The 14,681-nt window shown below is 48.4% G+C and overlaps 1 protein-coding gene across 5 annotated transcripts in view; it reads right to left on the bottom strand.

Moving 5' to 3' along the window:
* LOC122476000 (GON-4-like protein) overlaps positions 1 to 14,681 on the bottom strand; it is a 75,544-nt gene that overhangs the window by 19,206 nt on the left and 41,657 nt on the right. For all 5 annotated transcript variants that reach the window (XM_043568149.1, XM_043568153.1, XM_043568148.1 and 2 more), the window contains exons 12-17: positions 10,566 to 10,667; positions 5,230 to 5,270; positions 4,615 to 4,718; positions 2,109 to 2,307; positions 1,520 to 1,606; positions 403 to 574 (exon numbers count right to left, since the gene is read on the bottom strand). In XM_043568149.1, coding sequence (XP_043424084.1) covers positions 403 to 574; positions 1,520 to 1,606; positions 2,109 to 2,307; positions 4,615 to 4,718; positions 5,230 to 5,270; positions 10,566 to 10,667 — 705 coding nt within the window. The remainder of the gene's footprint in view (positions 1 to 402; positions 575 to 1,519; positions 1,607 to 2,108; positions 2,308 to 4,614; positions 4,719 to 5,229; positions 5,271 to 10,565; positions 10,668 to 14,681) is intronic.

Genomic DNA, 14,681 nt, shown 5'->3' with positions numbered 1-14,681 from the left:
GCCTAATCCCCAAATCAACATTTCATTCAAAATGGAGACACCATTGCAACCATGAAGGAAAATAAAAGTTTCTTTATGAAAAAGAGAGTAAAACCCTAACCACAAACCAACTTAAGCACTTGACTTTCATCTTTGCCAGACCCCAGGCTGTCCCGACCTCACGCGTGGTTACTTCCCACCCTCACATCTATCTGGGACACTTCTCGGCACGGAGCGCACACCTCTGCCCCCTGCACCGTCCTGTCCACCGCCCCGGCCCTCACGGAAGCCCAAGCACTGTCACGTCCTTCCAGAACTTAGGCAGTGGGTATAAACGTCCCGTCTGCTAGGACGCCAGGTATGGGATGAGACTCCCACTTGTCAAGGCAAGTAAAGGCAGAAGTGAACAGATCTGTCCCGTACCAGTCTTCTTGACCGTTTTCCGAGGACTCCAGTCGACGCTGACATGTGTGCTGAAGGCTTCCACGAGCTGCACTGCCCCCGGCAGGTTACAGGGCTGGAACAAGGTCTGAAACCTCGGGTTGAACTGATGGCGGAGAGCGACGGAGCTCTGAGCAAAGGTTCCCAGCTCTTTCTGGGAAGACAGGGCACAAAGGAGACCTCAGTCCCAGACGACTAGCACTAGCGGAGCCCCTGTCAGCCTCTGAGGGGAGACCTGCCCTCCAGCTAGAGGGTAAACACAGGTAAAAATCAATCACTACAATTACTCCGCCCAGAGCACTCTGTGGCTGAGCCCTTGGATATCCGGGGGGGGCGCCGACACTCGTTTCACCGCCCGGCCCGCAGGATGCGCAGTCTGGCTCCCCAGCTAGAACTAAGGTTCTCAAGAGTGAGAACAATTACTTTTAAAAACTTTTTCTTTTCGGGGCGCCTGGGTGGCGCAGTCGGTTAAGCGTCCGACTTCAGCCAGGTCACGATCTCGCGGTCCGGGAGTTCGAGCCCCGCGTCGGGCTCTGGGCTGATGGCTCGGAGCCTGGAGCCTGTTTCGGATTCTGTGTCTCCCTCTCTCTCTGCCCCTCCCCCGTTCATACTCTGTCTCTCTCTGTCCCAAAAATAAATAAACGTTAAAAAAAAAAAAATTTTAAACTTTCTTTTGGTTTCTCTGAATAACACCTAGACAATTCAAAATTAAAACCCTTTGCTCCAAAATGCTTAAAAATGTCAGAACCGAAATTAATCCTATACACGTAGCTATTGAGCCAGATGAACGGACAATGAATTCAGTAAAAAGAACAGAAGTATGGAAAACCTAAGAAGTCAGGGTAAGTCTAAAGATGAGGAAGAAAGCCCAACAAAAAAGTCACAGAACAGTCCTAAGAAAACCGGATGGCTCTCTGGTCTTTCTGGGGGTCAGAGCCTCATGCTCTCTTGGCAAACGCAGGAAGCCACAGGAGTAGCTGCCAACGTGTGCAGGAGACAAGAATGAACGCAGACGGTGGCGGGTGAGCATCTCTGCGAAGCGACCTCCCAGGCTAACCGACCCCCAAGTCTGTAGAGGGAAGGACACGTGGAGCCTTACGAGAAATATCCTGGTGGTGCTGGCCTCCGAAGTGAGGTTGGGGTTGGAGGAGGCGAGAAGGTGAATCTGCGTCAAGAGCTGCACGTGCTGAGGAGGGAAAGGAAACGACACAGCGACACGTTAGGAGGTTGTCACTCCAGGGACCCGGAAGGCTCTCCCAAGACGTCTGCCACTCGACCACACGCTCTGCTTTCCGAAGAGACGAGGAGATGGCACCTTCGCGTGGTGTGAGTCTCTCAGAGATGTTCCTCCAGCAAAATGACAGAGCCAGAGGAATCTTAGCCTCAGACCAGAGGGACTGAAATTAGGAAGAAGAAAAAAACTCCTCCGGGAAGTGAGGCTGTTCAGTTCAGAACGGATTAGGAGAGACAGAAACCTGTGATCCTAATGTCAAGGGTGGCCACGTGCACGAGTGCTCTTGCCTGAGCCCTACAGGTACAAACACGGTGCCTTCCGAGGGCCTAAGCGATGAGAAGGCCGCGGCCCTCTGATTCCAAGGCACATCGAGCCACCTGCTCCGGATATTCAGACCACCGCTTCAGTGGCGGGCCGCGGACGATCCGGCGCCGGCCTCGCCGAGGGGTCTTACCTGCTGCATCTGCTGCTGAAGCCGCCGCCTCTGCGCCGGGTCTAGAGTCAGCGTCTGGTGGACCTTCTCGTTCTGGGGCTTCGCCCTCTCGACCTCCTGCTGCTGTCTGCCCGAAGACTTCTTCACCTTCAGCTGTTCAAGCTGCTCCTTCACCGTGCGGTGCTGCTCATTTAGCAAGTTGGCCAGTGGTTCCTCAAACCTATCCCCGACAGGGAGGTGACCGCACGTGAACATTCCTTAGGTCCCCAGCACGTCCAAGTCCCCCCGACGACGGCGGGCTAAGAGTCTGCGTAACTTCCACCTTCCGCCGACTCCCACATCCCACTTCAGCCAACAAACTCCCAGTCTATCCAAGTCTGTTAGCATAAGCTGTTAGCAAAAATTCAAATAAGATGGTCCCGAACTGCACTGCCCCCTCATTCTTCCACGATTAGTCCTCTACATAATACACAAATGAAGGAGAAGTTAGACAAAAATCTAGGAACAGAGACATGTCTGGATAACAAAGGAGTCCGGGAGCCAGCGGGAGGAGCCCCTCATCCTTGGGGCCTCCTGACATCCACAATTAACCTGGGACGTGTCCCTAACGGTGACACGGAATCTTCTCCAAACCCAGCATCTGTTCCCTCACTCACACAGGACCACACCCCAGGTTCGGCTTCTGCCCTCCTGCCACTCCCATCCATCTAGGCTGCCCTGCCTTCCTTTCTGACCAAGACCTAGTGTGAAGGGATCCACTAAACCACAGGACAGCTGGGAAACACAGTGAGAGGCTGGTTCAAGTATCGCCCTGCCTGCCCGTGAGCACCTCCCCTTCTAGCCCAAATCCCTCCCCTCGGCTGTGGGACCGGCCCCCGCCTCCTGAGAGCGGCCATCCAGGGCTGAAGCACCCACATGCCTAGCTCCCAGGCCAGTTCTGAGGCAGAGCCCCCGCACTCCAGGATTAAGGCAGGACCGGGGTTCTGTGCAGTCCGGACACAACCAGCTCCAGCAAGTATGAAATCTCTACGTGGCAACAAGAGTAACAACAGCTACATGGTAACTTTTCTGTAGCCTCTGGAGATAAACACTATGTTTCCTTTCACAGTTTTTAGCAGGCACAGGCTAAAAACCTAAAGTCATGGCACAGGCCTGGGTACAATGTTTCCTGAGATCTGAAAACTCCATTGTCTGTGCTCCTGGCAGAACAACAGAGGAGCAGACGCACGAGAAACGTGGATGAAGCACAAACAGCCCGCAGCTGGTTTTACAAAGTATCGCTCAGGTGGCTGACAAGGGGGACACCGATGGCTCACTTTCCCTGCGACCAAAGCATGTTCACAAATCAACTGCATTATGAACTCAGAAAGTGGGTCAAAGAAAGACTCTTAGCAATGTCAAAAATGTTTCCCCCCAAAAAAGTAAACAGGTGAAATGATAAAGTGTTCCCTAACTCGATGGGGGGGGGGGGGGGAGGATCTTTCACAATGTAAACTTTTATCCTATCACCATGTAGCACACTTTCAGTATCTTACAATTTTGTCAATTATACCTGAATAAGAGGGCGCCCGGGTGGCTCATCAGCGGGTTGAGCGTCCAACTTTGGCTCAGGCCATGATCTCATGGTTCATGAGTTCAAGCCCCACATCGGGCTCTCTGATGACAGCATGGAGCCCACTTCCGACCCTCTGTCTCCCCTCTCTCTGTCCATCCCCCACTCACACTCTCTCAAAAATAAACAGTAAAGAAAATTATACCTCAATAAAGGTTAAAAACAAAAAAGGGAGGGGGAGGCTATCCCGAGATTGTGTTGTAATTATATTATGGTATTTATTATAATGGCGTGTATTTCGGGCTTTTATGGAACGGTCAGCAGACCTTGTTTCCTGTACTAAATTGCCCGTTCCCTGAAGGCCTAGCTTTCCGATGGCTCCCAAGCTCTCCGATCAGGTCACGCTGCTAAGCTCACACACAGCACCACCCAGGCACAGAGCACACCCTGACCACCAGCCAGTCACCTGACCACATGTGCTGCTACGCAGAAAGAATGGACAACACACTACAGCCCAGATGGACCGTGCAGACCCGTCACACGTGGGGGTGGAGGGGCAGTGCGACTCCAAGCCCCGGGCGTGACTGCAGCTGGTTCGCGGGCTGCTCGCCTACTGCCGCAGCCACAGACTGTCACTAACACTGACACAACGTCAACGGCCAATGAGGAGAACAAAAGGGACACAAGGCTAGTATGACCGGGGGTGGTTTCTGTGGCTGGCCACCGAGTCCTCGCACCGCTCCAGCACCACTCACCTGGAGAGGCTGCTATGGACGCCAGCTACTGTTTTCTCTCCCTTCCCAAACAGACGCAGCCTGGTCTGTGGCTGTGCTGCCCCATAGCAAGGAGACTGATTCACGGGAGACCCTCCTTCCATCAGTGACAGCGGGGAGTTAGCAACGGGAAACCGGGAACCCGAGCGTCTGAAAACACGCTTTTCTCCCCTCTGCGCCTCAACGTCTCTGGCTAGCCTACCGCAGGGCTTGAGGGGTGTTGAAGCTAGGCCGGGGCTCAGCCACGCGCTCCTCCTCCTCTGGGCCGTCATCCTCCACGTTGGACAGTCCCATCTCGTCCTGGAACTGTGGGCAGAGGGGAAGGGCATGTGCGTGTCACCCAGCGGCAGGAGGGGAGGGAGGACTGCAGGCAGGAGCTTCCTCACACGTCCTCACTTCAGAGCGCCCACGATCGTGCACACGGCTGACCGTTAGGTCAGGAACAAAGTGTCTCAATCGACCACTTGCAGTGGTGAAGACAGAGCAATATCTTTTAAGAGACAGGTTTATGAGAAAGGCTAACTATCTGTGCCCAGAATATCCCAGAACTCATCTGCAATCTTTAAGGATGATGAATGACAGTTGGGGAGGCCACCCAAAGTCTGCAGGGGGGACTTTACTAGGAAGAACCCATATATGGGTACTCAAAGTTTACTAGTTAGCGAAACTCTCCTCCCACCATACTCTCTCCCGAGGGCCCTGCACTGGCTTGGTCAAACCACCCTCCCGGACGGAGAGCCCCGGGACCAAAGGCCAGAGCTCGCTGGTGAGTCCACATCCACCACCCCGAGTCCCCACTCAAGGACCATTTACTCACAGTTTCAAACAGCTCTTCCATGAGTTCATTCACTTCCTTCTCTGGAAAAAAAAAGCCACACAGAGTTGTTGGCTCAAGTTAGTTTTGTTTTCCAATTAGAGGGAATTCCAAGAAGACAGTATGTCTTGTTTTCAGCAAGACATTTGATAAAATCGTCATGGCTATCATTCATTCATTCATTCAAAAACGCGTCCTGAATACCAGCTATGCTCAGTCCCTGTTCCAGATGCTTGGGGACACATGACAGAACGAACGGACCCTTCGGAAAGTTCTGCTGGGAAGACGTACAGGAACATAAGCCAGATGACCTTCCCGTAACGTAAATCCAGTCCTGTCCTGGACTACTGAGTGCAGTCAAGACAGAACCTAAACCATCAAGCAACTGCATCAATGACCCAGAAGACCCAAAAAACACACTTATCACATCTGTAAATCATATAAAGCTGGAAGGGACTGCTAGACCAACTGATGACAGACTTAAAACCCCACGTGTTGTCAAATTAATTGGGTGAAACTTGACAACTTTAAAGTCTTACATTTAGGATTCTTCGAAATCAGGGTGTTTTTTAATTTTTTTAAAATGTTTATTTATTTTTAAGAGACAGAGACAGAGCGCAAGCAGGGGAGGGGCAGAGAGAGAGGGAGACACAGAACCCCAAGCAGGCTCCAGACTCTGTGCTGACAGCACAGAGCCAGACGCGGGCCTCAAACTCACCGACCGCAAGATCATGACCCGAGCCAAAGTCGGACGCTCAACCGACTGAGCCACCTAGGCACCCCAAAAATCAGTTTCTTAAATGGATGAAAAGGTGAAATGGCTCAAAACAATCTGAAAAAGATGTGAATACTTTGGCTGACCTCAAGTTTAATATGACACAGCCACTCCAAAACCATGCGACTATCCAAGAAGGCAAGCCTGTCACTGAATGAGTGCAGAGTCACAGGCCGGGTCCAGGGGACTGAGGCAGGTCTGTGACCATCTCTGTAAGAGCCCCTCGGAGATGGCAGAAAGAGCCATGCAAATCCATGAGAAGGACAATGAAATCCACTTTGACAAAAGGTCTGATAATTCCCTCTAGAACTAAGCACACATCTACCCTATGACCAGGGATTCATCTCCTGGACAGCTGCCCCAAGACAAAGGAATCATCTGTCTTGAAACAAGAAAGTTCAGAGCACTTCATTCAACATAGCAAAAACTCAGAAAAACCCAAGTGTCCGTTAACACCTGGGAACAGATAAAAAAACAGATGACCAAAGAGGTGTATTTATACAACAGAATCCTGCACAGCGATGGAAGGAAAAAAGCAATGATACTTGCAAACAGATGAATCTCAAAAACCGCGTGCTGAGTGAAAGAAAGAAGCTCTACACAACAGAGCATATACATGAACTTCTGAAACAGGCAAATCTAACCTGTTACTGAAAAAAATCAGAACAGCAGGTGCTTCGGGGAGGCTGGGTTGGAAGGGGCATGACGGAGCCTCCTGGGGTGACAGTTCCATATTCCCACAGGGGATTATTACACACGTGGAAGCATGTCAAGACTCACTGAACGCTACACTAAAATTTTGTGTAATACATTGTGTATAAATTTACCTAAAAAGAGAAATTGTAGAGGGGCGCCTGGGCGGTTCAGTTGGTTAAGCGTCCGACTCTTGATTTCGGCTCAGGTCATGATCCCACAGTCGTGAGATCAAGAACCACGGTCAGGCTCTGTGCTGACAGTGCACAGCCTATTTGGGATTCTCTCTCTCTCTCTCCCTCTCTCTCGCTCTCTCAAAATAAATAAATAAACTTAAAAAAAACTGTAGATAAATACTGAACTCTAATTAATGATACGCATGCTGAAATGTTTAGAGTGAAGAATGCTGGTGTCTCCAGCCCACTTTGAAATCAGCATGAGAATAACCCACATGGATTGACAGATGGAAAGAGAGCCGGATGCAGCTGCTTAGGATAAAACAGATAGATTAAAAGTGAATTACAGAACCTAGGTGGTGGGTATGTGGATGTTCAATGTACAATTCTTTCAACTTTTCTACGTAGTTTTTAGAAGTTCCATAAGAAAATGCAATGGGAGAGAAGTTTATAAGAAATAAAGGCCATGGGGCACGTGGGTGGCTCAGCTGGTTGAGCGTCCGACTTCAGCTCAGGTCATGATCTCACGGTCCATGAGTTTGAGCCCCGTGTTGGGCCCTGTGCTTGACAGCTCGGAACCTGGAGCCTGCTTCGGATTCGGTGTCTCCCTCTCTCTCTGCCCTGCCCCCGCTCACGCTCTGTCTCTCTCTCTCAAAAATAAACAAACATTAAAAAAAAATTTTTTTTTTAAAGAAATAAAGGCCAGAACGCAGACGAAGCTGACTAGGGCAACTACGTTTGGAGAACTGAAGAAACAGTACGTTTGACACAGCAAAGAAAAAACGTAGGGAAAGGAACATCTCTTACTATGCACACTTGGGACAAACAGAAGTACAAGGGCACACCCAGGTTCCGGAGGGAAAATGTTAGGAGGCGCTCAGCGCTCAGCACTGGGACGCGCCACCCTCACCACTGAGAAGCTCCCTGACACTGGGGTCACCCACAGATGAAAAGGCCACATCACAGGAGCTACAAACACACCCTCAAGTGGGAGGAAAATACATGACCACGTGAAGCTTTCCAAACTCTGTGATTCTACACTTAGTTTTTAAATGTTTGTCATCCGGGTAAGGACACGTCCTCTTATACGGATCATAATATGATAACGTCACACATCAGAGGATACAGGGTAGGAATAAAACCGGAATTCTACCTCAGTTTTTACTTAGGATCACAACCCTACAACAAGAGAGGACGACCCTTCATCTAGGCATCCCAGAGATGTTCACTATTTGGCTGGCAAAACCCACGACTGCAAACAGGAGACACTCCCAAAGAAGCTACAGGCCTGGGGATAAGATGGTTAGGACCCGGGCAACCATGAGGTGGTCACTAAGGACACATAAAGTCGGGGGAATCGCAAAGCAAGAACAGTCCTAACTGGGAAGGTCTTCCTGAGAAATGCTCTGTAAATGGAAGAAAGTGACAGATGAAAAGGGAAGACAAGCATGCGCCCGGCCGGGAGCCACGCTGGAAGGAGATCTTCCCAGCACCCGGCAGACATGTCTCATCACCAGATACGTGGGCCAGTGGTTCCTGGAACAACTCATCCCTTGGTTTCTGACACTAGACATTCTTGGTTTTTCTCATAGTTTCCTCGACTCCCCTCCAGCTTTCTCAAAGCCTAAGTCCTCAAGCCTTTTCAGTCTACACTTTGAATCCTTTCGATGCTTCCTCTAACTTTGTCCTAACATACCAAATAAGGGAAGATCTTCCTAAAAGAAATGGCATTCCACATTTTAAAAATTTTTTTATGTTTTAAGCAGGCTTCACGCCCAGCACCAAGCCCAACATAGGACTTGAACTCACAAACCTGAGATCAAGACCTGAGCTGAGATCAAGAATAGAAAGCTTGGGGGCCCTGAGTGGCTCAGTTGGTGGAGCACCTGACTCTCCATTTTGGCTCAGGTCATAATCCCAGGGTCATGGGATTGAGCCCTGCATCAGGTTCCTCGCTGAGCAAGGGGCCTGCTTGGGATCCTCTCCCTCCCCCTCTCTCTCTCTGCCTCTCCCCCACTCGTGCTCTATCTCTCTTTCTCTAAGTAAATAAGTAAATAAAAGTCAATACTTCCTGAAATATATGTTTTCTATCATCGCTAACATAGCCAACGAAATAATTTTTAAAAAACGTCTCCAGCCAAGTCATTTAACTGTTCTTCGTGCCTCTAATCTTTCTCTCTTTACCCACCGAATTAATACATTAAATTGGTGTTAAATCAAAGTAGTATTTTTCAGAGCGCCTGGGTGGCTCAGTCAGTTAAGCATCCAACTTCAGCTCAGGTCATGATCTTGCAGTTTGTGAGTTCGAGCCATGCGTCAGGCTCTGTGCTGACAGCTCGGAGCCTGGAGCCTGCTTCGGATTCCGTGTCTGCCTCTCCCTCTGCCCCTCCCCTGCTCACGCTCTAACTCTCTCTGTCTTTCAATAATAAATAAACGTTAAAAAAAAAAAAAAGTATTTTTCTTTTTTTGTTTTTATTTTTGGGTTTTTTTTTAATTTTTTTTTTCAACGTTTATTTTTGAGACAGAGACAGAGCATGAACAGGGGAGGGACAGAGAGAGAGGGAGACACAAAATCTGAAACAGGCTCCAGGCTCTGAGCTGTCAGCACAGAGCCCGACGCGGAGCGCGAACCCACGAACTGTGAGATCATGACCTGAGCCGAAGTCAGACGTCCAACTGACTGAGCCACCCAGGTGCCCCTCTTTTTTTGTTTTTAAAGGACAGAGAGTGAGCGAGCAGGGGAGAGGGGCAGAGAGAATCTTAAGCAGGCTCCACACTCAGTGCAGAGCCCGATGGGGGGCTTGATCTCACAACACTGACATTATGACCTGACCCGAAATCAAGAGTCAGATACTCACTGAACCACCCAGGCGCTCCCAAAGTAGTATTTCTAAAATCCCAATCAGTTCCTATTAGTTTCTTGCCTAAAACTCTGAGCTCTCCTTTTGAACAGATTAAAACGCAAATTCAAGGTTCTCCAGGATCTGAACACTGCTCACCTTCCACACCAAACTCCTTACTAGTTTCCAAATGCAGTTCTGTTGCTTCACAATCCTGTGGTTTGTGAACACTCTTCTGCCTATTTGCAACATCCATCGGTCCCCATTCACCCCAAATCTTTTTTATAAGATTTTATTTTTAAGCAATCTCTACACCCCATGTGGGGCTTGAACTTACAACCCTAAGATCAAGAGTCACATGCTAGGCACCTCCCACCCAAAATTTCTTACTCTTCCTTCAAAACTGAGATGAAACTTCTCATCATGTGCGTTCTTCCCCAGCCCAGCCACCCTACTGCACACCATCCACTAGGAGATTATACCCTCTCTAGGCCACTAGTAACCTTATATACAACCTATTGTAGCACTTGTCATTTTGTATTGTAACTTTTTCTGTTTGCATCCACTATTGAGCTGATGTCTTACAGGGCAGAGGCCATTCCTTATTCACTGTGGCATCCTAGGAACGCTCTCTGCCAGATGTTGGCCGCAGTGCGCGACTATGAGATGCACAAACGAATGACTCATAGGCTTGCAGATATATATATGTTTAAAGAGTTACAGAATTAAATGGGAAGAGTAAGCTCAAATGTCTTAACTCAGATGGGTTGTAAACACCACCCTCAAAAATCTACAAAGTAAACAAAAGCAGATGCGGAACAGCCCGAAGCCGGTTCATAGTAAACGCAGACTCACTGGTGATTCTCACTGCCCGGTCAGTGCGGAAATCCTCTGTATCTGGTTCATCAAGATCTTCCAAGAAGTTATATTCTGGATCGTCATCATCATCGGCCTCATCTAGGAAAAAAAATTATTGCAAATGCTTAGTTTCCACTCCGAACTCCCATCTCTAGTGAAAATTTAAGATTTTCAGCATTGCCAGAATCTATTCCAATAAAGCACATTTATTCTTAAGTTTTTAAATAACTTCTTTTTCTCCCCCAATGAACTGCATAGCTCATTTCCCACAGCTGACACATCTCACCTACTCTCTCCAAAAAGCCAAGTTCTTTCCTTCCTTTGAAAAAGACTTCAATCTGCCAAAACTGTAGCAAAAGCCAGAAAGCTAAACATGTAATTTATCTCAGCAACCATACTTTGAGTAGTGCAACTCAAAATAACACTTTTGTAAAACTACTTACACAAAAGCATGGATGGGGCACCTGTGGGGCTCAGTCCATTAAGCGTCTGACTTCGGCTCAGGTCATAATCTCACGGTTCGAGAGTTCGAGCCCCGTGTCGGGCTCCATGCTGACAGTATGGAGCCTGCTTAGGATTCTCTCTCTCCCCCCCTCCCTCACTTGCACGCTCTCTCAAAAATAAAGAAATAAACTTTAAAAACATCATAACAGGGGTGCCTGGGTGGCTCAGTCACTTAAGCATCCGACTTTGGCTCAGGTCATGATCTCGAAGTTCATGGGTTTGAACCCTGTGTCGGGCTCTGTGCTGACAGCTGGGAGCTTAGAGCCTGCTTCAGATTCTGTGTCTCCCTCTCTCTCTGCCCCTCCCCTGATTAATGCTCTCTCTCTCCAAAAACAAAAAAGCACAGATAGTGATAAAAACATGACTTTGATGCCCAGTGATTAAGGAGTGACTACAGTTACGATGCCTTAGTATAAAATAGTGTACATGTACAAAATGTAAACATGTAACCACCTCATGAATGTTCACATATGACAAAATATAACACACATGTAATAATCCTTAGTATGAAAAAGTATGCCCCTACAATAAGACTCAACATAACTAAAAATAGGGGCACCTGGGTGGCTCAGTTGGTTGAGCATCCGACTTTGGCTCAGGTCATGATCTCACAGTTCGTGAGTTTTGAGCCTCACGTCGGGCTCTGCACTGACAGCTCGGAACCTGGAGCCTGCTTCAAATTCTGTGTGTCTCCCTCTCTCTCTGCTCCTCCCCCACTTGCACCCTGTCTCTCTCTCAAAAATAAAATAAACAGTAAAAATTAAAAAAAAAATTTGGGGGGCACCTGGGTGGCCAATTAAGTGTCCGACTTCGGCTCAGGTCATGATCTCGCGGTTTATGAGTTCGAGCCCCACGTCAGGCTCTGTGCTGGCAGCTCGGAGCCTGAAGCCTGCTTCCAATTCTGTCTTTCCCTGTCTCTCTGCCCCTCTCCCTCTCGAGCTCTGTCTCTCTCTCAAAAATAACTAAACATTAAAAAATAATAAATTTAAAAAATAAATTAATTAAATAAATGGACAATAGAAGAAAAAGAACTAAAAATATACAAAAATAGTACACATTTTGTGATGTGAGGGCATAGGAGGAATCCTGGTGTTTCTCTCCAACCTAACTTTCTCCAATGCTGATGCCACGATCGCTAAATAAAACCTGTGAAGAGTCACTGGATTACAGAATCGTCACACGAAGGTGGTATTTTTTCCAGGACGTTAGATAAGAGCCGTCTGGCAGAACATTCGGCGACAGAGGAAACGTCCTAGTGCGCACAGCGCGGTAACGGCAGCTCGCGGCAACAGGCGGCACCCGAGAACTTGAAACGTGGATGGTGCCACCAAGGAACTGAATTAAAAAGAAGGAAAACAAACAAAGTCTGCCAAAGGGGAATAACTGAATCCCTGCCCCCCCCCACCCCCCACGCAGGCAGAGCCGAGTGCGCGTGTGCAGTGGGAAACGTCTGAACTGAAGGCCTCCGTGAAGGAAGCAAGTTTCAGATGCAGAACTCGGATTCCTTCCACCAGGAAGCAGTCAAGGGGAGGGCATGCCAGTCCTCACACACACAACATGAGTGAAGAACAGAACTCTTCTTTTCCACTTTGTCCCCCTCCATCCCTCCATAAGTCACTTTTTGTAAAAAATGAGTGCCTTCCATTAAAAACAAAAAAATATACACGTTTTTGATTCCTTATCATGGGAAAATCTGTTCTGATCAACCATAATCTAAGCTGATATTTTTTACTCCACATTTATAGTCAGGTTATATTAATTTCCTTCGTCCATGACGTAACTATTTAAACGTCAAGTCTCTTCATCGATTTGTGCGTTTACGTCCCCAGTAAAAATTCTTCAAATCCTCACACAGAGAATCCTGTCTTCCCAAACTTCCCGGGACTCTCCGAGTACATCTCCCGACAAACACGCCGAGGGAGGGAAGTCCTGTGGGAAGGGCTACGACGGGCGGGCAGCGCAGGCAGGTTCGAGCCCCCTCATGGGATGGGAGAGCCGCACCAGACACACCACACCGATGGGCCAGCCAATACTCTCCAAGCACCCATTTGGCAAACACGTTGAAAAGTCATGCACGAAGGTTTCTTCTGAGTTCTCAGCTTTTAGTTCCCCGGCTGTGGCCTCTGCCCGCTTACTCTTCTGGCTGATCAACCCCAGCATCCACCCAGCTGATCTCAGTCTGTTGTTCGCCTCCAGTGCTGCCTCTTAATTGTTTCTTGGCAAATGAGACTCTCAGTTTTAATAATACGCAGATCAGATGGCACAAGGAACATGTAAAAATAGCCACGTCATGCTACAAAAACAGACCAGCATCTGGCTAAAGTTAGGGACTGGGGTCTGTATGTAGCATCATTTCCTATTCGCCAGCACTCAGTAATTCAGCTGGTGGACAGGGGGGTCCACACCTTCCCTATTCACTGGCTTTGTGTTCTCTTTTTTAATCCGTCCTAATATATAAACAATGACAAAAAATACTGAGATTTAAACAAAGAGGCTCTCCACCCTCCCCACTAACCATTATTCCATTTTCTCAATCCACCCTTACCATACACGCTTACTTCTCCCAGATCAGCAGTCTCCAATCTTTAGGGTGCGTGAGAATTAGATCCCTAGACCACACCCATTGGAGATTCTGATTCAGTCAGTAAGAGGGGAGGCCCTGGAATCTGTATCTTTAACACAACCCAGCACGCACACCCTTCCATTCCTTGACTCTGACTCCAGTTCTAGAGATGATGCCATGAGCAGCACGACCTTGGACCCCAAACTCCTGATACCTGAGATTCCGGCCCTTCCTCCACAACAGCCACCAGCTCGGCTCTTATGGCCACGACGACGGAAACCAGGGAAAATCAGGGCACCAAAGCTGCCAGCACAGAGAAAGCCATGAGGTCCTGCTATGGTCAGCATTCGGCCTTAACTCTGGCCTAGGGAACGGGCAGCAGGGCTTGCTAGGGAAGAGTCCAACCCACCTAACACCTTCTGTCCTTGACACCTCCTTCAGTGGGACACGTTCCTAGAACACTGAGCTGGGCTCGAGCCCTAGAAGGAATAAAACTGGGCAATGCAATGAAATTCTGAGATTTCTGTGAAATGGAAAGGACTGTATTTGTCCCTGGTCATGGCTTTCTGCAGAGATTCTGAGCCTTGGTATCATGGGACTTGGGATAGGTTGTATCAATAAATGAACACCAAGAGATTTATAAATCCCGAAATAATATTCAATGAAAAAAATCCATGATCCCTATGAATCATGAACCGTCATCGTGGAGAGGGGCTTTCATAGTTTTCTTTTTTTTTTTTTTGAAGTTTATTTATTTATTTTGAGGAGGGGAAGGGCAGAGAGAAAGAGAGAGGGGGAGAGAGAGAGATTTCCAAGCAGGCTCTGCACTGACAGACTGAGCCACCCAGGCGCCCCTCGGTTTTCTTTTTTTTTTTTTTAATTTTTTTTTTTTTAACGCTTATTTATTTTTGAGACAGAGAGAGACAGAGCATGAACGGGGGAGGGCCAGAGAGAGAGGGAGACACAGAATCTGAAACAGGCTCCAGGCTCTGAGCTGTCAGCACAGAGCCCAAAGCAGGGCTCGAACTCACAGACCGCGAGATCAT

The sequence above is a fragment of the Prionailurus bengalensis genome, chromosome E4, assembly GCF_016509475.1.
Source record: "Prionailurus bengalensis isolate Pbe53 chromosome E4, Fcat_Pben_1.1_paternal_pri, whole genome shotgun sequence".
In the NCBI taxonomy this organism is placed as follows: domain Eukaryota; kingdom Metazoa; phylum Chordata; class Mammalia; order Carnivora; family Felidae; genus Prionailurus; species Prionailurus bengalensis.
Note: the sequence above shows the minus strand (reverse complement) of the source record. Positions and strands in the feature narration are given on the sequence as shown.